This window comes from Triturus cristatus, chromosome 11 (genome assembly GCF_964204655.1).
Source record: "Triturus cristatus chromosome 11, aTriCri1.1, whole genome shotgun sequence".
Taxonomy (NCBI): Eukaryota; Metazoa; Chordata; class Amphibia; order Caudata; family Salamandridae; genus Triturus; species Triturus cristatus.
In genome coordinates, this window is record NC_140594.1 from 435,742,807 (window position 1) to 435,770,148 (window position 27,342).

Genomic DNA, 27,342 nt, shown 5'->3' on the forward strand with positions numbered 1-27,342 from the left:
GTACACTGTCGCCCAAGGATGTCACCCACATTTATTGTCTGAAGCTGTGTCTACTTACGCTATGCAGTCATTAATGTTGAATTACTTACCCCCACCATAGTAATCAGAAGTGCACCTTAATTTCAATTGAACTCACTTAATTAAAAAAAATTCAATGGCCACACTAATGCCTCCAGTATAGCAAAGGGTTTGCCTTCAACACAGTAGGGCATAAGTAAAATAAGTTATTAAATAGTATTGTTACGTGGTATTTGTAAAGTGTGTACTAACCATCATGGGGTCCCTAAAGCACTTTCTCAATAGTTGAATAACTTGCCAGCTGTGTATAATTTGTGTTAGTTTATAGCGTAGCCTATGTGTAGTGTGTTTAGTGTTGTGCATGAGATTTGAAGGTGTGCTCCAATCATGTTGCAGTTACCTTTTAGTAGTGCGTATGCAGGAAAATTAATATGAAAGAAATATAGGATCTGAGTCTGCATAAATAATAAATAAATATAAATAAATGTGCCTTTAAATCTTATAACCTGCACCTGATGCATCACTTGTTAGGTAGCAGCCAGGTTTTATTGTGCTTGGCGTTGTACTGAAATTAGGGAAGTACACTGCCTGATCCTAAATATTCCACTGTTTGAGTGTAGAACCCACTAGAGGTGACAGAGCAGCTGTCAAGTGCATGTAAAGATGTTTGCCTTTTTATGGACACAGAGATGGCAATGTGAATCAAAAGTTCTCATTTTATCATTTGATAGCTGAAGTGTTGCACTCACTTGGAAAGATATTTGATGCAAGTCTTTGGTGCACGCAGCTTTGGCTCTGATGCACAGAGATCCTTCATTGCCACACACGGAGGAACAAAATTAGAGGGAACATTGGTGGCAACCCTAAAAAATCCCTCATACAAAATGCCTCGCAGAGCAGCGCATGCGCTGGCTCAGGCGAGACCTAAAAAGTCAAATGGATGATGCCTTCAAACCAAACACCATGGGATGGCTTGACTTTCAAGTTCTCTGCCTTGTACACTGTATTCATGTGAGACTGCTTTAAACTATAATGAGGGCATGTCTTATATTCAGATGTATTGAATCGGCTTGACTGGCATGTGAATTGCGATCCTATTTGTTACTCAGGTGTGAAACATCTTCAATTGTATGTCATTACCTAATTATAGAAAGTTAATTAAAAGGTTAAAAAGCATAAGGAATATAACATTGTCTTCAGTTTACAGTGTTTGGAAAACCCCTTTTTGTAAGATCATCCCTGCATTTTGCCCGCACTTTTTTTGCTATAAGCAATGCTGGTTTACAGACCGAGCATTGGGGTGCTCCAGTCCAGAGCCCAGTGTGTGTGCTCTGACCTCTAAAATGTGTACAACTGGCTAATCCCTGATTGGCATACTTAATTTACCAATAAGCCCCTAGGATATGGTACCCCAGGCCTGTAAGTTGAATGTCACTAGTGACCTGAAGCACTTACTGTGGCACCATTAAAGTGACAAGTGAAAACTTGACTCTAGGCCTGCTACTGCAGCTTTAGCTGTGCAGTTTGTAGGTTGCAAACTCGACCTGGCAAGAGAGACTCTCAGCCAGACCTAAACCTTCCTTTTTTAATACCCATAAATCACCTCTAAGGTAGGCCTAAGTGCCCACAGGGCAGTGTGCATGTTATTTAAAATGTCGGACATGTGTTCTTAAGTTTCACATGTCCTGGCAGTGGAAAATCTCCATAGTCATTTTTCACTGTGGCTTAGGTGGCTCGCCAATAAAAAAGCACTGGGTTACATTATAACACTTTATGATTAGGGCTCCCGGTTTTATGGTATTTATGTTTTTTAACATGTCCTTCTGTATTTATCCATATTTATTTTTGTACCATCTTATTAGTTTTTATCCATATTTATTTTGTGGCTTGCGAATAAGTGGAGTCAGAATTATTACATTTCCACATTTATTTAACTGATAAACATGCACTTATACTTTGATGCCTGTCACGTTTTTGCAAATTCAGTAGCTAAATATAGCAAAATACTACAACCACAGGTAAATAAAAATGTACTACAAATATATTTTAACATATGCCTGTATTTAAAGATATCTTAACCTGTTTTTAACTCCCAATGCTATCGATCTGCTCATCTGTTGGCTAGGAATTCACAACAGATAGCATGGAAAGTGGCTCACTAGAACCACAATTTTCAGAATTTTTCCACTTTTTAAAATAAATGACGACAGGAAACACATTGTTTTCGGTCTGTATTTAGCTGTAACAATCAGCAAAAACTGAAAACTGGATGCCTTATTTATAATGTATAACTTCATGTTTGTGAATAGCTAAAACCATGTTTCAACCACTCAAATTAATAGCAATATAAAGAACATCAAGTGTTTTGCCGTTACAGGAGCAAGCCGTGGTAGTCGGCGTTCCGACACTGCACCCGACTCCTGTAACCTTTTTGCTGAAACACTTGACGTTCACATCCACTGGTGAGAAATTGTCTTGCCACACCTTACCAGTCTCCTGTTGCTGTAACGCTTTACTGACTTTGGCACATTCTTTTACAGGCGATCCACACACATGTTCAGTCTTCTTAGTGACTTTTGTGACTGCGCACAAAATTTAACCAGTCTTTTCCATCATTTTTCAGATTGATTCAGTAAGTACCCCTATTGGCACAATTACCTTGCATTCTAAAAAACTTTTGATTTTGTTTTTAGCATTTTAACATCATCTTACTCCCTACTTTGGCAGTTGCTTCTACACAAATGTAATGTCCTGCTGACGACCGACTAATCGTTATAGGGTTGATATGCTGTCGACAAACAAGGCTACTGGAACTTTTTATGATTGCTTCTCTTACTGACCTATCAACTCTGTGTAAGCAGTGTGATTGTTTAACAAATAATCATTCTTCCACTGCCATCTTGTAATATACACACTACACCTTCCTTTTTTATCCATTCAATGTGTGGTCACATGAGCACTGAGCAACTTTTGAAGCAGTAAATGTTTTTCACCTTCAAAGTTTGTTTCTTTTGCATGGGTGTATAGTTAAAATATTTGGACCATTTATTGTTGTTTATATTGATTCCTCTGCCACAATGAAACTTTGTTGTACATATGCTTGATTACAAGTGCACCATGGAATTTCGATCCCTCTGCAAACTACTGTTTGCGCAGGGATTGAAAAGCATGAGTTGCATTAGATGCACAGCAATCTTCAGGCAAATTTCGACAGGCCAAGCCAGATGAAATTTACATGGAAAAAATGCCAGGTAAATACTAAACCATGTGGAATTGGTGCAACAGCTATCCATTCACAATGTAATTCACTTTTTCTGTGGTAAACATGCAATCAGAAGTAGTACCTGCACACAGTAAATACTGCAACCAGGGATATCAGTATTCACTTGGTCTGGTAAACACCTAAGCCTTTCAGAGCATAAGCATACATGCTGTGATTTTGTCTGTCTTCATTTTTTCACAATAAAACAGTGTACCTACTTTGATTTTGAAGGCCCTTTTAAATCCGCTGGCAAAGAATCCGCCAAAAGGTCCAATGAGAGAGGCAAACGTGGACAGTGCGATGCTGTGGATCTGGAAGGGGTACATCCAAACAGTTTTCTGCAAGAGACAAAGAGAGAGAACAGGTGGTTCCAAAAGCAGAGTTATTTCATGCAGCTCAGTATAAAACAATCCTGTCCCACAACTAATTCTACGCTAGCAAGACTGGGTTTAGATTCGAAGGAAGATGTGCTGAATACCTGATACCCACCCACTGAGAAGAGGTGGACTGGCTTCTAAGGAAATGGCAGGATTGGGCAAGAGACAGTGCCATTTCAGGAGAATCGTTGGCATGTGACTGACAGTGCCACATTCCCAAAGGCATTTGGGAGGAACCAATCTGGAATACTATGTATTTTGCTAATGTATGTCCACCGCTGCCAGTGACCACTAGTGGTCATTTTCAGCGCAGATTAGACTTTCAAAGGTGATCTGGGATGTGTATGTCATCGGGGACACCATGCTCTAGTCCTGGGTTTTTATCTAAACAAACCATTTTATTCTGAGAATCCTAGTTCACTTTGAGGCAACTGGACTAAAGTTCTAGAGGACAATAGTTTACAGAATGAAAAATTGGACTGCAATGCAGTGTTTTCTGGATGGTGTGGTCACCCGAAAACCTTATGTGGGCTTTTACCAGATAAGCAAACCTATTTACAACATAGGGTCATGTGCCCTATGCTGGAATATCAGGGGTTCATCAGGACAGGAATTGGAGTCATTATAAGTCCCACCTCAAAATACATAGCGAGGTGCTGCAAGGTGGAACAGATTTGCAAGGAGAGCAAGAATACTGCTGGTCCAAACTGAATGAAGCCAATAGAGTACTCAAGAGCAGGTTCTCAGGATATGGGGTGCTGCCTTTCTTCTAGCACATCCTAAACAAACGATCCTGCAAGCACATACGGCTGTGTAACCTGCAGTCAAGGGAATTAAATTTGCTCAATTAATACTCTTTAGAAAAAAGCAAGTTATTGTTTAGGGGAATATACCCTGAGCTACACAATGACAACCACTCTTCAAGCAACATATGCAGTAGCTAAATTATGGCCTGTCCTACCCAGCCAATGACGGACTGGAGCACAAGAGGAATGTGGTACTCCTGCAACTGGAACAGCTCGGGCGGGTCACAGTCAACGGCGAAGCGGTTGGTGTCGTTGTTGAACTCCACTGGGCACACAAAGTAGCTGTATCCAGCCATGAAGTACGAAAGCTGGTGGGAGACAGGACAAAAAGGAAGCACAAGTGAGCGCAGAGAAAGACAAGACAGCACCCACCATGATTTCTTAAATAAGTACCTCGCTGTACGCAGCGAAAAAGAAGGCAATGTGTGGAAGAGTCACATATTATTCTCTTGGTAGAAAAGGGAAATGCCTGTTCCTACCTCTGTGACATTAATCCCCAAGCCAGCCTCTCTGGATGGCCACAAGGTAATCTTTAAACCATATTTTCTCTGAATTCATTTACTCTCTTAGAGGATAAACAAGGGCAAAATTGTTATTTATGGACCAGAGTTGCCCTTGTCCAAGATCTTGGTTGGTCACATATTTGTGCCTTTGAGGACACAAACAAAGGGCCAACTAAAATATAAAATAAAATAACTGAGACTGCTAGGGGCTAGGTGGTGTTTTTGATGGTGGGATAGCAGAGGGAAATACGTAGTGTACCGAAGGACATGAGCAGTTATTCTGTGACATATCAGCTCAGCTACGACATGCAGCTGTATGGCGAAAAGAAGCAAGGATCACAGAGCTCTTTAAAGCCTGAAGCGTGACCATGCATCAAGAGTTCACAGAAACTAACACATCACTGTTGCAGTATGCAATGGTCTCATGGGAGCCAATTCTGCATGTGTTAATAACCCATTAAAATATGCAGCTGTTAAATTAGAAAGCAGCTGCAACATGCTTGAAAAAGTAACCGGAGGAGAGTTAAAATACAGGAAAGTTGTGCCTCAGTTAAGGAGCGCTCTGACCTAGAAGCATAACACTGAGTGAGGGAAAAGAGAAAAGACTAGCACTGTTAAGGCCACAAAACCAACAAGCATTGGCATAGCCAATAGGTCTCGCCTTTGGGACCTTATAAGTGTTTAGCCATGCAACACTTGATGTTGTTGCACCAAGGATATTGTGCTGGATAACTTAACACTTATAAGGTCCTAAAGGCAAGACCTATTGGCTATGCCAATGCTTGTTACTTCTGATATGGCTCCAATAGTCTCCCTTGCCCCAGCCTCTCAAACCCCATGGTACCCCAGCATACATACCTATCATGGGGGAATCGCTCCCTAGTTTGAGGAGCTCCTGGAAGCAGAGCAGAATATGCAAAGTAAGGTGTTTGTGGCAACTGTATTAGGTTGAACGCGCAAAAAATTCCCACCGCAAGAATATGTGGCCATCGCAGAGAAAGGTGGGGGCTACACAACATGATAGGGGTTCCCTGGCACAACAATGCTAGTGTCTTAATATGTTCCTACTACTGCTTTGCCTCTGGTGCTATGAACTGACACTTCCATTTCAAAATAAGAGACACGCGGGATTAGCCGCAGTGATGAAACATGGCGCGCACTGTGGGTGAGGGGTTGTCCCTAGTTAACGTAAACGAGTCATAGGCTGGGCACTGTGTGCCAATGAAAGGGGCACCAACTTTGGCGTTACCTGTATTACAACCATGTTGGGCCCAAATAATGCAGGAAGACATTGCTTTAAACACGAAAACATGAGTAAAATAGGGTAATTAAAGTGAAGCTGCCTTAAAAAACACAAAGGGTGGGAGTTCTGACGAGCGGCAGCAAAAAAAGTAAAACAGGGCAGTTCTGTGTTTTTTAAAATCCAAACTGGGGCTTCAGTCCCAATATATGGAGAATAGGAAACAACTTTAAACATGTTAATAAGAGTATTTTTGCCATGAGGGTTGTTCTGTGCGAGATACTTTACAAGAGTTTGAGCTATTGGCATTGTAAAGGACAATGCCTTTTATTTATGTGTGAATTATCAAAACAGACAAATAAAAGGCATTGTCATTTACAAAGCCAATAGTTTAAACTCTCGTAAATGCGAGACCTATTGCATTGCAAATGCTTGTTTAATGAAATCCCTGGGAGGCAATGCATGCTCAATCATGTTAATGTACCTACGTCATTATACAGTTCCAACACGGTGACCATGGAAACACCTCTCCATTCTTAAACTGAAATCAAACTGGCGTGAATGAGCTAACTAAGACAGATATGGTGCAGCTTGACATCTTTGTCTCTTTAATGTAAGTGTCCGGATGAGCCCATCCTCAACGCTGTCTCACTGAGCCTGGCTGCTTCTCTGGGAATACCTGGGGAATATCACCCACAGTTCTAACAGCACATCGGTGACTGGAACACAGGTCTACCAAAATGCAGTAACTAGCCACATGAATGTCCAGGGGTAAAGGAAGGCAAAGAGACAAAGCAACATGTTACTTGGGTAAATTGTGCGACATACTTCCGCTTTCCTCCTGCTGAACCTCCTTTCACTGTCTATTGCAGCCTACATTCATGCCCCTAGGATTTGTGCCTGCATTTTGAGCCAAAAATCAATCTGCATGAAATCTGCACACAAAGCATCAGTCTGTCAGGCTTCCATTAACTTGTGCAGCAGCATGACACACTCTGTGAAAGTGGAAGGAGAATGTTAATCACACTGTGCACCCTAGCCAAGCTTCATGACTGCAGGTTGCCCACAAGTGATGGAAAGTGCCTCTGCCTGGCTACTGAACAAACCCTGCCAGCGGACGCTTGTATGTCAAACACCGGCAAATAGACTTTATTGTTCTTCACAAGCGTTGGCCATTGTCAACTATATTTTTTATAAATTGCATAACTGGATCACGTTATGCTTGTCAGAGTGTGTGTATTTTGCATATGGTGTTTCAGAAAAAACTAATATGACTATTTGATATCAATGAAATGAGTTTGCAGAGTGTGTCTCAACCTAAAAAATACAAAATTGCATCATATGCCTCGAAATACTACCAACGGTGGTAAGAAGAATATAGGTTAAAATATAAAACACTGCATTGTGGCTAAGATCCAGAAAATCTTCAAAAATGGTCTCACACTGCAACACCAATAGAGGCTTTACATCTAACCACAGCCTACCAATTGACCAGGCAACGTTCAAAATGACAACCAACAACTCCAGGAGTAAAGCCCCTGACAGATCACTAGGAACCCAACCAAACCATGAATGCTTTAGAAAGCTTCCTAGGACTGTTCATGTCACACAAGTATTTATGAATCAAACAAACCACAGCGGAATGGGGGACACAGCATAAAAAGTGGGTGCCTCATCTGTCCGAAGACTACAATGTTACTGCCTGAACTCATCCAACAGCAACAACGAAAGTACTGCAACCAGATTCCTACCCCAAAACAAGCAGCGCCTGGATGCGTGATGCCAGTTAAAAAGTTCACCAGACTTTACACTCAAAGCAACTGGAAAGACATCTACGCTGGGCACCTTTCATAGAGCTGAAAAAAACTCTTAAACAGCTACGAGGCAATATGTGAGCCATTTAAAATCTGTTCCATGTACGAAAATGAATATGCTACTTACCAGTATGCATCTGTTCTTGGCATGTAGGGCTGCTGACATTCATATCTGTGCATAGATCGCCGCCTAGTGTTGGGTCCGGATGTTTGCACGTTGTTGTCCTGGAAGAGTCTTCGAAGTATCCTTGGATAGGTGACTCCTCCCCTGGACTACAGTGCGCATGGGCATCCTCTCCATCCTCAGATTGTTTTTCGCCATTGTGGCAGTGATGGAGTAGATACAGAAAGTGATGACCATGCTTGCAGTAATTCTGAGAGCTGCAGCTGCGACAGGCGCCGGGGAGGAGGGAGGGCGATATGAATGTCAGCAGCCCTACATGCCAAGAACAGATGCATACTGGTAAGTAGCATATTCAGTTCGAGGCATGTGGGCTGCTGAATTCATATCTGTGCATAGAATACATAGCAGTGCCCTCTATTAGCGGCGGCTACCCGTGCCAGCTGCAGCGGTCTGAAAAAGTGTCTTGAGAACAGCCTGTCCTACAGCTGCCTGCTGTTTTGACTGCACATCTACACAATAGTGTTTTGTAAATGTGTGTGTAGTGGACCATGTGGCTGCTCTGCATATATCATGCAGGGGAATATTTCCTAGGAAGGCCATGGAAGCCCCCAACTTACGTGTTGAGTGGGCTCGTGGTGGAATAGTTAATGTGCGTTTTGCCTTTTGATAACAGATTTGAATACACTTAACTATCCATCTGGCTATCCCTGCTTTGGAGATGGCGTTACCTTTGTGGTGTGGGGCAAAGGCAACGAACAGTTGTTTTGTCTTCCTGAATGGTTTAGTCCTGTCGATGTAGTACATGAGGGCCCTCTTTACATCTAGTGTATGTAGTGCCCTTTCTGCAACAGTTTGTGGGTTTTGGAAGAAAACGGGCAGTTCAATAGTCTGATTCATGTGGAACTGCGATATTACTTTGGGCATGAATTTGGGGTTGGTACGTAGTACGACCCTGTTGGCGTGAACCTGAATAAATGGCTCTTGAACGGTTAGTGCCTGGAGTTCACTAACTCTTCTTAGGGAAGTGATCGCTACTAGGAAGGCCACTTTCCAGGTAAGGAATTGAATCTCGCATGAGTGTAGAGGTTCAAAGGGTGGACCCATCAGGCGTGTGAGGACCAAGTTGAGGTTCCACATTGGAGCCGGTGGGTGAGTAGGTGGAATGACTCGTTTGAGCCCTTCCAAGAATGCTTTGATGGCAGGCACTCTGAATAGAGAGAGGTGCTGCCTGGTTTGCAGGTAGGCTGATATTGCGGTCAAATGGACACGTATAGAGGTGTACGCCAGACTGCATCGGTATAGGTGTAAGAGGTAACAGATGATGTTGTGGATGGATGCGTCCAGCGGGTTGATGTCATTATTACCGCAATAAATGACGAACCTTTTCCATTTGGCTGCATAGCAAGCCCTGGTAGTGGGTCTCCTGGCCTCCTTGATGATGTCCATACAGTCAGGTGGCAGGTTGAGATAGCCAAACTCTAGGACTTCAGGAGCCAGATCGCCAGGTTCAGCTGTTGCGGATCTGGGTGCTGAACCTCTCCATGGTTCTGCGTCAAATGCGCGGGTTTTATCCGCAGCCTTTGATGCGGCACCACGGAAAGTTCTAGGAAGGTGGTGTACCACGGCTGGCGTGCCCACGTGGGAGCAACTAGGACGAGTGTCAGGGAGTGTTGTCGTAGTTTGCGAGCCACCAGCGGTATCAGCGGCGCTGGGGGAAAAGCGTACGCAAATCTGCCGGACCAGTTCATCCATATCGCATTGCCCTGCGACTGCGGATGTGGGAATCTGGCGGCGAAGCTTTGGCATTTTGCGTTTTCGCTTGTCGCGAATAGGTCTATCTCTGGATGACCCCACTGCTGGAAGTACGGTTGGAGTACTGATGGGTGTAACTCCCACTCGTGCATCTGGTGGCTGTGTCTGCTGAGCAGATCCGCCATCTGGTTGTCCTTGCCGGGGAGGTGTTCCGCCATGAGGAACATGTTCCTCTGAATGGCCCACTTCCACATGCTCTGAGCCAGATGAGACAACTGTGGAGAGTGTGTTCCTCCCTGCTTCTGTATGTAGTACATGGCAGTCATGTTGTCCGTCCGGATCAACACGACTTTGTTGCACAGATGTACTTTGAATGCCTTCATGGCCAGGAAGATTGCCATCAGTTCCAGAAGGTTGATGTGCATCTTCTTTTGTTGTGTTGTCCATAGTCCCTGCACTGTGTAGTGGAGTACATGAGCTCCCCATCCCTGGAGAGACGCGTCCGCTGTCAGTACTATTTGCGGAACAGGCTCTTGGAACGGTCGGCCCTTGCAAAGGTTTCGTGGATTCCACCAATGCAGAGAGTTGTATGCCCGACCGCTCACCAACACTAGGTCTTTCAACTGTCCTTGAGCCTGATTCCACTGACGTGCTAGGCACTCCTGAAGTGGGCGCATATGTAACCTCGCGTGCGGGACTATGAAGATGCAGGAGGCCATCATGCCTATCAACTGCATAAACACTCGCGCTGGAAGCGAGTGATTGGGTTTGAACTTGGAGATCAGCAGTTGTATGCTGTTGATCCTCACTAAATTTGGCTGAGCTGTGGCCGCCAGAGTGTCTATAGTCGCACCTAGGTACTGTTGTACGTGTGCGGGCTGGAGATGGGACTTTGGGTAATTTAGTGAGAATCCCAGACTGTGAAGAAGGTGAATGGTGCGGGACATGTGGCTTGCACATTGCTGGGCTGACTTCGCTTGAACGAGCCAGTCGTCTAGGTAGGGGTAGACGTGTATATGCTGCCTCCGTAAATGTGCTGCCACTGTAGCTAGGCACTTCGTGAAAACCCTGGGCGCTGTTGTCACGCCGAAGGGAAGGACTTTGAACTGATAGTGCTGCCCCTGAACAGTGAACCTGAGGTATTTTTTGTGTGAGGGGTGGATGGGTATGTGAAAGTACGCATCCTTGAGGTCCAGTGAGGCTAGGAAGTCTCCCTGCTTGAGAAGCGGAAGGACTTGCTGTAGGGTGAGCATGTGAAAGTGCTCCGAAAGAATGTACTGGTTCAGGGGTCTCAGGTCTAATATAGGTCTGAGCGACCCGTCCTTTTTTGGAATTAAGAAGTAGAGGGAGTACACTCCCGTACCCTGCTCGTGGACGGGTACGACCTCTATAGCGCCTTTTAGAAGCATACTTTGCACTTCTTGCTGTAAGAGCGTTAAGTGCTCTGAGGACATAGGACGGCTTCTTGGTGGTATTGTGGGTGGAGTGGAGGTTAACTCCAGACAGTAACCGTATCTTACAATATCTTTGACCCACCTGTCCGTGGTGATGGAATTCCACGTGGACAGGAACCTTTGTAGCCTTCCCCCGACAGGTGTTATGTGGTCGGGAGGAAGGGAGAGGGCGTCACTGCTTGTTCTTGGGGGAGGACCTGGTGTTGCCGTAGCCACGTCCTCTGCCCTTTGTACTGGAGCCACGATATCCACCTCGGGTGTTTTTATCGTAGGTGGTCTGTGTATTGCCTTTGTTATATGTTTGTTGTGACCCCTGTCCTCTACCTGCTCCCTTGTTTCCGGGGCGACGAAAGGAGCCGCTCCGAAAGGACTGAGTTTGTAGGGCGCCCATGGACTTTGCAGTGTCCGTGTCCTTTTTTATCTTTTCGAGGGTGGTGTCAACCTCTGGCCCGAATAAATAGTCGGGGTTGACGGGCTGGTTCAGTATATTGTTTTGTACCTCAGGCTTGAATCCTGAGATCCGTAGCCAGGCATGTCGTCGCAGCATGACGCTTGTGTTTATGGCTCTGGCAGCCGTGTCTGCAGCATCTAGTGCACATTTGATGGAAGCGTTCGTGAGTAGCTGTCCTTCTCTGATGAGCATTTCTGCGCCTTCCTTGAACTGGTCAGGGAGATGTTGGAATATTTGCTCCAGTGTGTCATAATGCGCTCTATCATAGCGAGCAAGGAGCGCTTGAGTGTTGGCTATGCGCCATATGTTGGCAGCTTGGGCGGCAACTCGCTTGCCAGAGGTCTCTAGCACCTTGGACTCTTTGTCCGGGGGAGGAGCGTCACCTGTCGTTTGCGAGTGTGCCCTCTTGCGTGCATTCGCTACGACGATGGAGTCGAGTGGTAATTGTCCTCTGATGTAAGTAGGATCCCCAGGTGCTGATCTGTATTTTTTATCAATCCTGGGGTTTATCACTCGTGCTCTGGTGGGTTCCTTGAAAATGTCCTTAGCTGGTTTGAGGACCCCCTTCAGCATTGGCAGAGTTTTTACATGTCTTTCTGAGGATGCAAAAGTGTCCATTAGAAAGTCATCTTCGATGGTATCTGAGTGAAGCTGTACCCCATGGTTATTTGCAGCACGTTCAATAAGAGCGTTGAACGCCGCAGTATCCTCCGTGGGAGATGTTTTTGCCCCATAGAGTTGTGGGTCCTGTGTATCGAGAGGTGCACCGGGGTCTGCAGGATCGCCCCAAGTTTGATCAGGGTCCTGCTGGTCATCAGGGTCTGTGTCTACATGGTAGGGTGCTTAGTCATCCATGTAGTCCTCCAATGCATCCGTGTCGGAGCGTGTGGGGGAGAACCTGTGTGGAGCCTGGTAGGAGGAACGGAACGGTTCATAAAGGAGAGGTTCCGATTCCACAGGCAGCTTCCTTTTTAGTGGGATCCTGAAAGGGTCCAATGGCGGTTCCGAAGTTATCCTTCGGTCGTGGAGAATCATCCTGCCAGTGTCGGCGTCGATGACACGTGCCGGAGACGTCTCGTCCGGTGGAACCGGAGTCTGGGTAACCCGTGTCCTGAGTTGGAACATCTTCGGGATTGTCGACGGAGGCAAGCCGAAGGTAATGTTGGCTGGCCCTGCAGAGGTTGCTGGAGCTCCGAGCGGGCCGGAACCCGACGGGTCTTTGAGGGCCGCCGTGGTTTTGTTGCTTTGCGTCGCAGCAGGCCCCACTTGGGGCGTCTTTGAGGCTTTGTCACCGGGCAGGTTCGTAGAGCCGGGCGTGGATTTTTTCGGTGCCGGCGGGTCCTCGAGTCGAGGTGTGGAGATCACCGTTGTCGTCCTCGATACGTGAGGCATCGGCGTCGTGGAGGGAGCGACGCGAGGCGAAGCAGGCGGTATTGCCCTCGGTGTCGTTGGCGTCGGTAGCCGAGTAGGTTTCTCGGTGCCGATGGCCTTTTTCCGTTTGTCGACTCCGATGTCGCCCGATTCCAGTTCGGCACCGAAGTCCCTCTTGGTGCGGTCGGTGCCGACGCGTTGCGCTGGCGTCGAAGGCCTCGATCCGACCAGCGCCACTTTCAGTTTCGGTTTCGTATGAACCGGAGCAGCTTTCGGTTTCGGTTTTGTGGTAGGGAAACCAGCTGGCTTATGCAGCAATATCTGCCCCCGAACGTCCGAGGCCGGGCCCGAGGGCGGGGCCGAAGAACTACGGGATGGGTCTCGGGTAAGGCCCGAAGGCGATCCCTCGACCGGAGCCAAAGGCTGTGGCGCAGGTGTTTCTTCGGTTTGAACAGGTAGGCCTTGTTCATCATCGGAGCTACTCTCTTCGGCCCCTAAGGCCTCCTCGTCGTCTCCTACCTCGGTGTCGTCTTCACCCCTGTGGAAGAGTGACTCGTCGCCCTCGTCCGATCCGGGGTCGTGTTCGGAAACGGGACTGGAGGGTAAGACTTCTCATTCTTCGACGTCGGCCTCGTCGAAGATGTCTGTTGGGGCCGGTGCCGCGTGCCGCGCCTCGAGTCTCGCCGCTCTTCGGTTCCTTAGAGTCTTCTTGGAACGGAACCGGGCACAGGCCATGCATGTCGATTCGTCGTGGTCCGGCGAAAGGCATTTGTTGCACACCGGATGGACGTCGATGTGTGGGTACTTCGCATTGCATACCGGACACCTTTTGAATGGCGTCCTGGATTCCATCGTCGAAGTAGTCGATGGACAGGTAAATGCGAAAGAAAGTCGGTGCTGAAAGTTAGTAAACTAACAAAATGCTATCGAAACCCGATCGATAAACAGTACCGACGCGAACTAAAGGCCTTTTGGCCTCGACCAAATATTTTCCTAACTTGAGTTAAGATAGCACATCCGAACCCAATGGCGGAAAAAAACAATCTGAGGATGGAGAGGATGCCCATGCGCACTGTAGTCCAGGGGAGGAGTCACCTATCCAAGGATACTTCGAAGACTCTTCCAGGACAACAACGTGCAAACATCCGGACCCAACACTAGGCGGCGATCTATGCACAGATATGAATTCAGCAGCCCACATGCCTCGAACCATGAAATAAATGGACTAAGAAGAGTCTTCCTGGAATTCAGAAAGGGATATGTTTCACATACAGAAGTGAATATGAAACATATTTCTCCTTTACTGTCGATGAATTAAATCCACCAGACCTCCCTAAACCACCAATGATACACCTGCATCACATTTTCATATGTTCTATTTCTTTACTTTAGATGACTGAGTTCTTAATATCCCACTTTAGTTTAGTTGTGCTGTGAAGAGCTGTATTGTTATGTTGTGTTGAGTTAAAGGTAAGGAAAATGTCTTGCACATGGCATGGATCTACCCAACATAAAATTGTATTTCAATTTTTCAAGTTGTAATCAAAACTTGCCAAATTCTTACAGAAAGGTGCTGCCAACAGTACAGTCCTCCAGCGTACTGCAATTTTGTCATGTAAAACTTTACCACCACCACATACTATGCCACAATGGAACATGGGGGAGCAGGGCAGAGAATTCTGTTGCAGCAGGAGATAGGATGTCGGCGCCAGCATGTCCCTGACCCTATGTACTAGCATCTCCCTATATAGCGGTCTTTGAATGACAAAACAAGCTGAAGTTGGGCAAGGAAAAAACATTGAAAAAACTGCATACCATTGAAAGGTTATACACGTGACGCAAGCAGAATCCTGGAAACTCATTTGGAGCAGCACCCATTGAGGCCTGGCCTCTGGTTTAGCCTCTGTTTCGAACTGCAGTAAGATAAACGAGCACAATGTTCGGATTATCACACAGCACTATGTAACCGTGGCTTTGCTTTTCATTGTTAAATGCTCGCGACGGAATTGCTGTTGTAAAGCAGTCTTCCTTTGCTACATGGCTGCATATAGTTTTTAATTTACGCCCTGTTTCTCTTTGGACTGCTATGAACTGAGAGGCCTCGGCCCCAGAGTTTGAACTGGAAGCAATTAACAGGAGGACCCCGCCTCTCTAGACTGAGGGCTGGTCAGTAGTTCACTCTGTCACTCATCAGTATGTGCGGCCGGGTACCTGCGCATTCATTCCTGGTGACTGACTGCCTCGACGAGTTTATACGACGAGCCACTCGAGCACAAGGGTGACTCAAGCCTCTTGCTCCATAAATTTCATCAGAGATATTTATTGTTTCAGCCAAAGGATGCCGAGGACAAGGTCTGCGCGCGGCAGCGCAAACAGTGATCAACCGCTGCTGTCAGCACGAGATCAGAATAACAAGCGCGTGATGCCAGCAGTGCACCCCTCACCGCACGGAGTGGTTCAACTTCCATGACGTCATGAAAAAGACGCAACAAAAACAAGCCCGTAAGTGGTGCGCGCGCGAGAGAGAGGGGGGAGCAGGAGGTGAGCCCGGTGCGTGCGTACGCAGTCTGCTCATTTTCAAGCACTGCACTCGTGCTTGTGGCGTGCCGCTGCGCGCTCCCGCAAGGTAGATGCCGCCACAAGCACGAGTGCAGTGCTTGAAAATTAGCAGAACGACCGCTAAAGGTCCTCCTATGCAGCGCATGTGCGCTGCATAGGCGAGACCTAAAAAGTATAGGGAGGTGTGCAGGAAGAGACACTCAGCGCAACCTCAGACTTTGGGTGTACCGCAATGCAGCAATTTATAACAAGCATTGGCATAGCCAATAGGTCTCGCCTTTCAGACCTTATAAGTGTTTAGCCAGAGATATTGGCTTTGCCAATGTCTTTAAGCTATGTTGTAGAGGATTGTGGCTACTATGCAGCATGTTGAAAAGTTATGATAAAAAAGTGCTATGAGCATTTGTGTTACCTTATATATATATTACCTACTGGCGGTCGCCAGTAGGTAGTTATAGTTAGGACCTATTATCCATAGGAAATCCGCAACATTCTATTTGGAATAACTTTGGCACCAGTTGACGAATCTTCGCGAAATGTTCAAAACTCGTGGCCAACTCCATTCCGCTCCTATCCTGAAAGTCTCGGGGTGATTCGTCAAGCGGGGGCAGAGAAAAAAGGGGGGTCCCAGAACGTGTTTCCCTATGCAATTTTCCATAGGGACCGTTAGTCGCAGCTACAGCCCGAACTGCTGAACGGAATTACACCAAATGTGACAAAAAGATAGCCCTTGGTTCACACTCGCGCCTTTTGCTTAAATGGTGTAAATCCGTTCAGTAGTTCCTGAGAAAATCAAAAGTAAAATCATAGATATATCTATGGGCGCTGTGGATCCGCGCACCCTACCGAGCACGAGCTGTATGCTAATTGGCTGTCAACACTCCAAACCAGGAAGTGTTGGGAGCCATCTTGTGCCTCAGAAAAGAGAAGAAAAAACGCGCAGAACGGAAAAAGGGGGCAGGGTAGAAACACCCTGACCCACTAGGCCTGCTCAGGGGGTCCCACAAGGACGAAATTGCTAGAATTGCAAGGACAAAGCACTCGAATACATTTTTTAAGGTAATTCTTTTTTAATTGTGTCGTTCAGTTGTACATAATGTCTTCTTGGTTATATATATATATATCTGAGAGTGTGGCTCGATATATATATATATATATATATATATATATATATATTCACTTAAAAAACCATAGGTTTCAGGCACGTTATAGTTAGGAATTAGCATTTAAAAAACCTTAGAAATTCACAGAAAAAAACATAGGTTTCAGGGGTGTTATAGTTAGCTGGGCATTTCACTCGTACAAAACCATTGAAATTCCTCCGTTATAGTTAGTTCAGCTAACTATAACTCGCGCCCCCGCAATGCACTGCCGATGACGTCACATATTACATCACTCATGACATGGTCAGTGACATCACTGATGACATCACTGATGACATCACTGATGACATCTCAAATGACATCACTGATGACATCACTGATGAATCATCCATGTGATAATTTGATGCATCTTCTCACACCCTAATATAACCTTTGATACACCCATTCTGAATTACAGACTGCCATTCTCAAAACCATAGACACTCCAACACCAATATCTACACTACACACTTACTGATTCTTAGGTCTACACACCCATCCACTCACTCACCCACCCGTACAGTCACTCATACATATGGTCACTCAGTACAGGACTATCATATGCACTCATACACCTATATAGACACTCACACACCACCACTCATCCAGAGGTACTCACACACCTACTCAGTCATGTAAATAATTAATCACACTGCCATGTACTCACCTATACCGTTATACACACACCAGCTCAATTACTCATACAAATACTAGCAGATTCTTACGCTCCTATACAATCAATGATACAAGCACACACTCATCCATACAGCCACTCTCACAATCACACACTCTCACTTATAACAATTTATGTACTCCAACACACATATATACTGCCTTTCACATATGTAGCTACTCACACATGTACCACTGAAATATACATTCACTCACTAACACAACCATACACACACTCACCCACCCATACAGTCCATCACAGCACTCTTGAAACCATGCACCCAGTGGATCACCCAGTCACACATCTATGCACAGTCACACACACCCCACCCACACAAACACTCAGGCACCCATACAGATACTCAGACAACCAATCTATTACCCATATAGACACTCATGTAGCTATTTGCAAACCCATGCAGCCGCTTACACACCAACAGACAGACTGATACAGACATTCACACAGTTTAGTCACTAACCCATGCATTCAGTACGATACGTTTAATCACTCACTTATAGTCAGTCATGTACCTACAAAATCATCCATTCACACATTTATACACCCACTCATTCTTCAATATGCCTTTCCCTATATATAATAAACATATTTAAACTTTACAGAAATACACAGACACTGGATGATGTCATGAGTGATGTCATGAGTGATGTCATTTGAGATGTCATGAGTGATGTCACTGACCAGGTCATGAGTGTTGTAATATGTGACGTCATCAGCAGTGCATTGCTGGGGCGCGAGATATAGTTAGCTGAACTAACTATAACGGGGGAATTTCAATGGTTTTGTACGAGTGAAATGTCCAGCTAACTAGAACACCCCTGAAACCTATGTTTTTTTCTGTGAATTTCTAAGGTTTTTTAAATGCTAATTCCTGACTAAAACTTGCCTGAAACCTATGGTTTTTTTAAGTGAATATATATATATATATATATATATATATATAAAACCAAAAAGACATTATGTACAACTGAACGACACAATTAAAAAAGAATTACCTTAAAAAATGTATTCTAGTTTTTTGTCCTTGCAATTCTAGCAATTTCTTCCTGCCTGTTCTAATGCTTGTTTTTTATAGTTTTATTTTTTTGTTATTGAGGGGACATAAACAACGGAAGGGTGGAGGCTGGGAAATAGTATCGGATTTACAACATGAGCAGCAGACAGACTTTAGGAAAGAATCAACAGATGGCAGATTCAGAGGGAAGACTGAGGTGGTGCTGGGGAGCTGGGAAACCCTTGTTGGGTAGCTGTTGCGCCATATAAATTAAATAAATAAATAAGTGCTCAAGTGGTGCTGAGTAATGCTGAGTTGGTGCTGTTCTGAGGTGATGGTGTACTGATGCAGCGGTAGTGCTGTGCAGATGCTGAAGTGGTGCTGCATTAGTGCTAAATTGATGCGGAGGTGTGGCTGCGCTCATGGTGGTGCTGTGCTGATGTGGTGGTCCTGCTCTGCTGATGCTGAGATGCTGCTGTGCTGATGTTGAGGTGGTGGTGCGCTGGTGCTGTACAACTCACAGACCCCAATACTAGGATGTGTTTGAAGGGTTTCAAGAATGATTTTACCTTTTGTACTATAGTCCACCCTGACACTTTCATGGTCCCTCACAACTCACCTTCACCTCCATCTACTGTTTCTCCCATTTTTGTGGGTTTGGTTTGATGCCTCAGTGAGGTTGTATGTCGTTATAACATATGTCTTTACCATGCAACGCTTTTACCACACATTTCTTCTACCAAGCAAGTCTTTATATATAGAAACAAACCAGGCAGCACTTCAATGAGCAGTGTATAATCCACAAGTAGGTTAAGGAGAGCCCTCAGTGAGCAGTTGCACCAGAGCGAGAAGTGCCCTTCAGTAAGGAATATCCCCAGTGCGAAGTACATAGTCCACAATTGTTGTCCAGTGAAGAGAGCCCTCGGTGAGCAGCTGCCCGAGAGTACCACCATAGATAAGTACCCTTCAGCAAGGAGTGTCACCAGTGAGGAGTACCTTTCAATAAACAGTGCACTTCAGTGAGTAGTGACCCTCTGTGTGAAGTGCCACCAGTAAAGAGTGCTATCAGCAAGGAGGTCCACCAGTGAGGAGGGCCACCAAAGGATCCTCTTCCCAGTGAGGAGTGCCCTTTAGTGAAGATGTCCCACCCCAGTGAGAGCAGCCCACTGATCCCATCTTCCACCACACTGGTGCTTAAAGGAGGTTCGTAGCCTGCGGCCCCATGGGACCGCAGAGTTTGTGGACATCTTGTAATGCATGTTTACTGTGCCTTCAGGGGCAAGTTCATTGAATAGAGGTTGCAGTGTAACGGCCTGAGCTGCGGACTTCAAAACTAAGGGGCAAGGTCTGATTCTCAGCTGCAGCTCAACATCCTGTGATTCTGGGCACATCACTTAATTTCCCCGTACCTGTGTTCCTCACCCAAAAATGAAAGTGACTATGTGTAATGAAACTGGAGCTTATGTAAACCGCTCAGATACAGTCGGGTAGAGTTAGCGCTATATAAAAACTGCAACATAAACAAATGCATGCGGACGCATTCCGATTCAGGATAAAGACTTTTGACTTTTGTAAGCCCAAACACAGCTTTATTGTAGATTAAATTGCATTTTTATAGCGCTTACTGCTCCAGACAAGGCTCTGAAATGTCAGTGATCTAAAAGCACCTCCCTTCAACGTGTTGGTGGTGACAATAAACTGCCATGACTCCTTCCAAGCTCTCGCTGCCCGCTGTGGTCATGTGTTGGGCGTGCACCACGTGTCCCGGGCCCTTCTCACCTCTGCAGGCCCTTCTCACCTCTGCAGGATCTAGTCTCTTGGGCGAGGCGTGGTTGACGGAGCTGCTGTGTGTGCTGGAGAGGATCACTTCAGAGGCCCTGGGATGTCTCCAGAGCCCCGCAGTGACACTCTGGCTGGGCCCACTCGGGAGACGCCGGGACAGACAGACTTCTGCACTTATACATTTCTTTTGGTGCTATGCAAAGGGCATTTTACTTGAAATTCGTATTTCAACCCATCCTCTAACAGATATTCTAGTCCAGCAAACATGATTTGTAGTATATCCATACATAGCTCCGTGCCACTTGCTAAGTAAGAACGGGATCTGCGCCACACAAGAACAACTTATGCAACATGCCCAACCGACATGGACACAGCTGCATGTTATTTCATAAAAAACAGGTCTCATAACCTCTTAGTTAAGGGCTGGCTATCCCTCCCAAAGAGAAACTTGTCTACTGGTGTCAGCTGGCATGCATCTATCAACAACAGACACACAAACCACCTGACCAAGACACCCATATGAATATATCACAGCAAGACGTACAAGTGGATAAGGGTATACAGTGAGACGCGACGCCGCTGTGCACTGCAACGGAGTTACACATATTAGTATGGTAAATGTACTTTAAAAACGTGGAAACACAGTTTACACCTTCAATGCTTCTGCGAGGTATTCCTCAAACTAAATATAACGCTGTGTGAAATCAAGTCGTATTTTTTTTAACTATATAATTTTGTGTGTTTTCTGGTGCCGTAACGCATCATCGACATATGGGGCGGGGGAGTTACATGCAAGCACGCCATTCCTTCTCCTCAAGGAGTAAGACTGGCATGTAGTAAACAGTCAACTGGGTGGCTTGGCGAGGAGCTGTGGCATGAGGGCCCCCACCCCAAGGTGTTAAGGTTGTCCCATAGCTGCTCATGCGGCAGAACACGCAGCCTCCTTCCTTTCCTAGTCCTCCAAACTGTTGTGAGCACCAACCCCTTCCCTGCTGTTTCCCCAGCCCACTCTTGTAAACCTGACTCCCCTTTCCCCTCCTCTTGCAGAGCTCAGCTGCTTTGTATCTGGGTCTGTGACATGTGACCCACATGCATACAGAACGTGAAACCAGATACTTGTTACAGGGGCACGATAACTGTGAAAACCTCCTATTAAAATACACTGAAAGAGACAAGCGCCTTTGCTCATAAAGCACCAGCGCCTAAAAAACATTTTTCAGAAGCAGTGACAATGCAAAAACACTGGGAGCGGGGCTCGTTATACCGCTTACTCCTGACATGACCAGCTGCACCGTAGCCTACTTTTTAATCAGTTTTATGTACTGCACTCTCTTGCAACATTTCTGATGAAAACAGTAGCCAATTAGAAAGCAGACTGTGCCCTCCGTTTGCCGGAATCTGCAGGTGGTGGCTATATTTGTAATTTAACTTTTTGCATCTCTCCGACGGGGGAGGGTGAGGAGGGCGCAGCTGCACACTAATCCATGCGTGTGAACTCTCTATTAATGTATTAATGGCCGGGAAGGAGGAGGCTCTGAGTGGGCGTCACCGCTCATTTGTGCTGCAGCTCACCCTATGCTTCAGACCTCGCTTTATTTTTGCGATATAATGTTTGCAAACCTTCCAATGTTTAAACGGATAAATAAAAGCATTACTCTCACCTCGTGACGGTGATCTGTCACTGTAACCAGCGGCAACTAATACTTATAGGAGAGCCTTTAAAAAATAGGATCACGTTCACCAAGCAGGCAGAGGAATCCCAGGGCTGTTGATGTGTGCTCCATGAATGTCTCTGCATGACAGAGACTGCTCGGCTAGAAAGGTGCGTGGTGCTGGTCTGATGGCAGCGCTAGAAATCACAACATCCAACAGGCCCTGGCGAGCACGAGAGGGCTCATCACCTCAGGGGCTAGTTAATAGCGTACGTTTTGGAGGACAGGGTGCAGCAGCAAGAGGAGGCTTAGGTATCCCTGCAAGCAGGGCCAGTTTCAGAGGGCTTAGGAAAAGCGAAACCATGCTTAAAGGAGAGCCTTCCCAAAGAAACTCAAAACAAGCGTGGTCGTGGTTAATCAGTAACCTGATCCTCCTGGAATGCAGCATATAGCGCGCCACTGCTCGCTCCCAAGAACCTTAGGCCGTGGGTGTTAACGTTTGGAAGAAAGGTGGGACATGCTGCCGTCTTTGGCCATTTACATACTTTCATTACTGACAGCAATACATGCAAGAGTAGGAATATGATGAAATTACAGCTAGATCCCAATGGTGGCAATAACATTCAGAATTATGTTTATGTTGCTGTGGATGACTAACAGCAGTACTCAGGGTAATAATTAAATGAATGAATGAATTGCAGGTCTTCCCTGAAAGACTGTAAAAAATAATGTGCTCATTGTTCATAAGTGATGTCCTTTTTGGGGGAGGTTAGTATGCTCACTGTGGTGGACCCTCAAAGCAATACTGCTATTCACTATAAACTGTAAATAATGCTATGCTTAACAATCAACACAGAACCTCGTTAAGAATCCACCAGTTTAGGAAACTCCTACAAGACATCGCTTGCCTACTAAAAAAGGTACTTTAGCTTAGAGATGCACACTAATGTTGCTCCTTGCTTGAAGTGTTTCCCCTTACTTTACTGAATGCAGGCACTTCTCTTCTAGTGAAATACAAAGGCTGCTGCATAGCCTCAATGAAACACTTTTCTTTCCAACCAGTGGGGAAGAAAGAGCAAAGAGCATAAATAAGTGAGTACTTGTACCATATGCCTTAAAGTCAATCATTTCAGTGAGTTGCTTCCAAAACACATAAGAGCTCTATGAAAAAAATACCCTGTTTAGCTTAGAGCCACATCTTACTAGATGCTACTCACTAGTGACTATTGTAAGCTAATATATCTATACTATAAGGAACCAGGAACTGTGCCAACATCGACGGCTCATCTTTTATAGCCTGATATGTCGAGAACAGAGAAACACTGTTTTTGTGCTGATCACATACAGTGCCAGGTATATTAACATATAAAAAGAGAGTTGAAGCCTCACCTTTAACTTAAGACCCCGCCCCCATTCTCCCTGTATTGGATCTGAACGAAAACTGAAATATTTCCATTCGCTCTAACTTATTAACTGGCCTGCCACATTTTATGCAGTTTAATCAAACAGTGCCTAAGTTATTGACAAATGAAAGTCTTATGCCCCTTCCCTCCATCTTTGGTACTGCTTCAGAGAATTCAACACTTCTAAAAAATAATATATTTCTAAATTATTAAGTGTAAAGGACACAGGGCTTGGGGTGCAGGCGTTAAGGATATAGGGTTAAGTGTTTAGTATTACAGTTGGAAATGTGTTTAATTTAAGCTGTGTTGATGAGTTTTATGGTAATATTTAGCCTACCTGTTTGTGAAAAAAAAATGAAAGCGTAGCTTTTCACAGTAACACTGCACTTAATATCACCGGCACACATCAAGTTTGAAGTGTCGAAATTATAAGTGTTAAAACACACCAATGCTTTTTCTCAGTTACAATTTCAAATTAAAAAGGTACAACTGTTCTTTCCTTTAACTTTGCCCCCATTGATAGTTTGGCACAAAACTTAACAAACTAACGGATTGCTAAATCTTCAAAACATCTAATACATTTTGTGCAAATCTGTCACCAAGTGCCAAAGTTCTGAGCAAATTAACACTTATTCACCCCTCCATACCCAGGAACTTGCACAAATTTGAAAATACAAACAGTAAACTCAACATGCTAAGAGTCTACCAAATTTCATGCATATTCGTCAAAGTGATAAGCAAAGCAAAAAATGTCTTTTCAACTATCAAGATACACAAATGTATTAACACTTACAGGGATTCCCAACATCTTTTTAGAACGCTAATATCTCAAAAATACATACTAAGGATTTGAAGCGTGTTCTCTACTTTATACGTACCTTTTAAATCGGGACAGAAAGGTTGTTATTTGCACTTGAAAATGGATTATGGCTTGTTTAATGCTTTTGCTTTAAAGTATTGCACTTATCTGTGATTGGTTATTTGCATTGAATATTTCTACCCACTTCACTCAGTGTTATCATTTTATGAAGCTCTGAGCAAGAGGTAACCATATAAAGTGAAGTAGACATGCGAAGCCAACATCAGTATCTAACCGGCTGTCACATGGTAGTGGGGATAAATCATTCAGTATTCGCAATGCTCCCCCTGCTCATGCTGCTACTAGTACACGGTGTGACTACAGCTACAGACGTGGGTGGGTGATAAGGGCCGCACTGTGAATAGGTTGCAGTATCCTCCTGACAGTGGGTAAAATAATACTTCCCTGAGTGCCTCAATTAATTTGCTAAACTTAGAAGCACTCAAATATATGCTAGACCCCAATATTAATCATTATTAAAAAAAGAATAGGAAAGGATTACTGACCCTGTATAGTATATGAATGTGAGAGGGCAAAGACCACTTAATTGGGATCCCCTTTGTTCACAGCAGAAGATGCTTTCAAACATTTCTACTCCGCCTCTTCCTCTCTATTGAATGGTTCTTTACTTTAATGCCAAAGAGGCTCAAGTGGCAGAATCAAATGAATGCTAGTGGGAACCTAACACGAAACAGCATATTATAAAGTATACACTAAAGACTTACCACAGCTTGTTAAAAATAAAAGTCAAATATCAATTTGCCAATAAAACGAGATAAAGTAAGATTGTTTTATTAGTTGTTCTTTCACCATGAATATATCATATATGTGTTCACTTTTCTTTTGAATTACAGTGGAGAATAGGATCTTCTTTATCAAACTTACCTATGCAGTTGTGTTTATTAGACCTTCTTCAAGTTGTTTTAAGGTCTTTCTTGTGAGTAACTGTCCAATGAAAATTAAGATTTCATTGTATCATGTATCCATAGCTTTCAATGATTTTGATTTGTAAATAATTATGTTTTAAATATGGTTGTATCATTTAATTTGTAATATTCTGATTCTCAGTATATCGATTAATGAATACCCATTACATAACTGCTCAACTGGCCCAGATGACGGCTACCTTTGGCTTCCTTGAGTAGAAGGAATGATTAGAAATCAACAAACTGAATTATGCTATTCTGTAAAAAATTGTATTAGATGTTTGTTGTACTGTTTGGCTATACAGCCATGTTGTTTGCAAATTAATACATTAACAAGCTAGTTTAGTGACCGATGAAATTCTGCTTTCAAATGGTCAGTTTTCATTTATTTTATTGGGTCACTGAAGTGTCACAATATGTACACTATTTAAATTTAGTATCATGGATAAAATGTAACATCTACATTTAAAATCGGTACAATTGTGACATTTAAATAGTGGCTTAGCGTAACTTTAACTGTTGCAGCCACCTTTCGGCCCAGTACTAGCTAGAACTTCCAAGCTATACCTTCCTCTGTTAACCTCACTCTTAAGCCCAGCATCACAGGCGAGAATCCTTTGAGTTGCAGCTCATTTCTGTATCAGTTTGAAGGCCTTTTCTACACTCTTCTATGACTTCAAGTCCTCAACCTGTGTAACGCTTTTATTTCAGTTTCGTCACTTGATCTCCAATTGAGCACGAAGCATGAAAACATAAATTTTTTTCTTACACCTGCCTAGAAAGCTTTTATGCTCACCGGGGTGTGTTGTCATCAAATTCTGTGATTCACAGATTAATTTTGCTTTTGCCAATAGACTTGCAGACTTCAAATTGGCACGTGCGCAGATTTTCTTTAACACTTGGCATTGTCCTTTTGAACACTTATAAACACTTTATGAGCATTATCACAGGTGACATTCAAATTGTTATTGCTTTTTGTTTTTTAAACTAGCTGTGGGTGGATGGCCACACTATATTAAAAAGTCAATAGCGACCTGACTACTCAAAAGGTATTTGTTGATTTGGCTGATTTTTACTGAAAGAATTGTGTATGTAACCTTTTGGAATATAACTGAGTTTTTTTCTATTGGTGTACACTTTGTTCCAATAGAATTATCTGGGTTGCTCAGGGTCCAGATGTTTGTCATCGACTTTACAGTAATGTTCAGAAGAAAGGACAGGAAGAATATTCAAGGGTTAATTGGGTTTTATTACCTCTCTACTTCATACTGGAACCTTGCTATCTTTAATTGGGAGGCCATGTGTTCAATGGACTAAGTTTAGAAGACCTTGCTTCTCGTTCTATTATTCTGCGTTCACTAAAATGGTTGCTCCTGCGAAAATAATGTTATCCCCTGTGCCTCTGTTCTGTTAAAAACTTTAAAAAAAATCTTTTTGCTATAAAATAATACATTGTTGACCTATGCTCTTTAATGATTTTTTTCTACCAAAAGTGTACTACGTGCTAAATTAAAAGATAAGCTTGACTTCTGAACTGGTAAAGCAAACACCCTCCACAGCAGGAACGTTTTATGTGCTCTACTACTACCAACAGCGAAGCGATAACCTGTGATGAGGAAATACGGGTCATCAGAAGGGAGCATGGAAGTACATTTAGCACTAGTGAAGCAGAACAGGCAGAAACACACAAAATAGGTAGAAAGGCCTACCAGCAGTCCAAAAACGACAGTGGAAAAGAATCCACCGATGAAACCTTCCCACGTTTTCTTTGGTGAAAGCTGCAGAGATGAGAAAAGTAAGGATTAAGTTCAAGCTAAAAACGTTCCTTTGAACCAGATTCCTCTGAGGCACCAGAATGTTTCAAGACTCTCATCCTCTTCACATGTATTTACCCTCGGCTTGGCCATGGTAAGCCTGCCCGTTTATGCAGTACAAAACCAGGAGTCAGTGGGAAGAAGAAAGCCAAATTGGAATACAATTCAATGCAATACAATAAAAGGCATTTTTCATTCTAGCTAAATGATTCTTTAACAAGCATGTAAAACTATTCAGAGACACAAAATAGGTAGAGGACACAGGCAAAATTAAATCAGCATTGGCAAAGTCAATAGGTCTCATTTTTGGGACCTACTGTGTTTTCATTTTACTTCTGTAAGATCCTG

The 27,342-nt window shown here is 44.3% G+C and overlaps 1 protein-coding gene across 1 annotated transcript in view; it reads right to left on the reverse strand.

The window, feature by feature from the left end:
• Window positions 1–27,342, reverse strand: part of CDS2 (CDP-diacylglycerol synthase 2) — a 335,907-nt gene that overhangs the window by 81,562 nt on the left and 227,003 nt on the right. The window contains exons 9-11 of the mRNA XM_085636351.1: window positions 26,890–26,958; window positions 4,619–4,771; window positions 3,499–3,618 (exon numbers count right to left, since the gene is read on the reverse strand). Coding sequence (XP_085492477.1) covers window positions 3,499–3,618; window positions 4,619–4,771; window positions 26,890–26,958 — 342 coding nt within the window. The remainder of the gene's footprint in view (window positions 1–3,498; window positions 3,619–4,618; window positions 4,772–26,889; window positions 26,959–27,342) is intronic.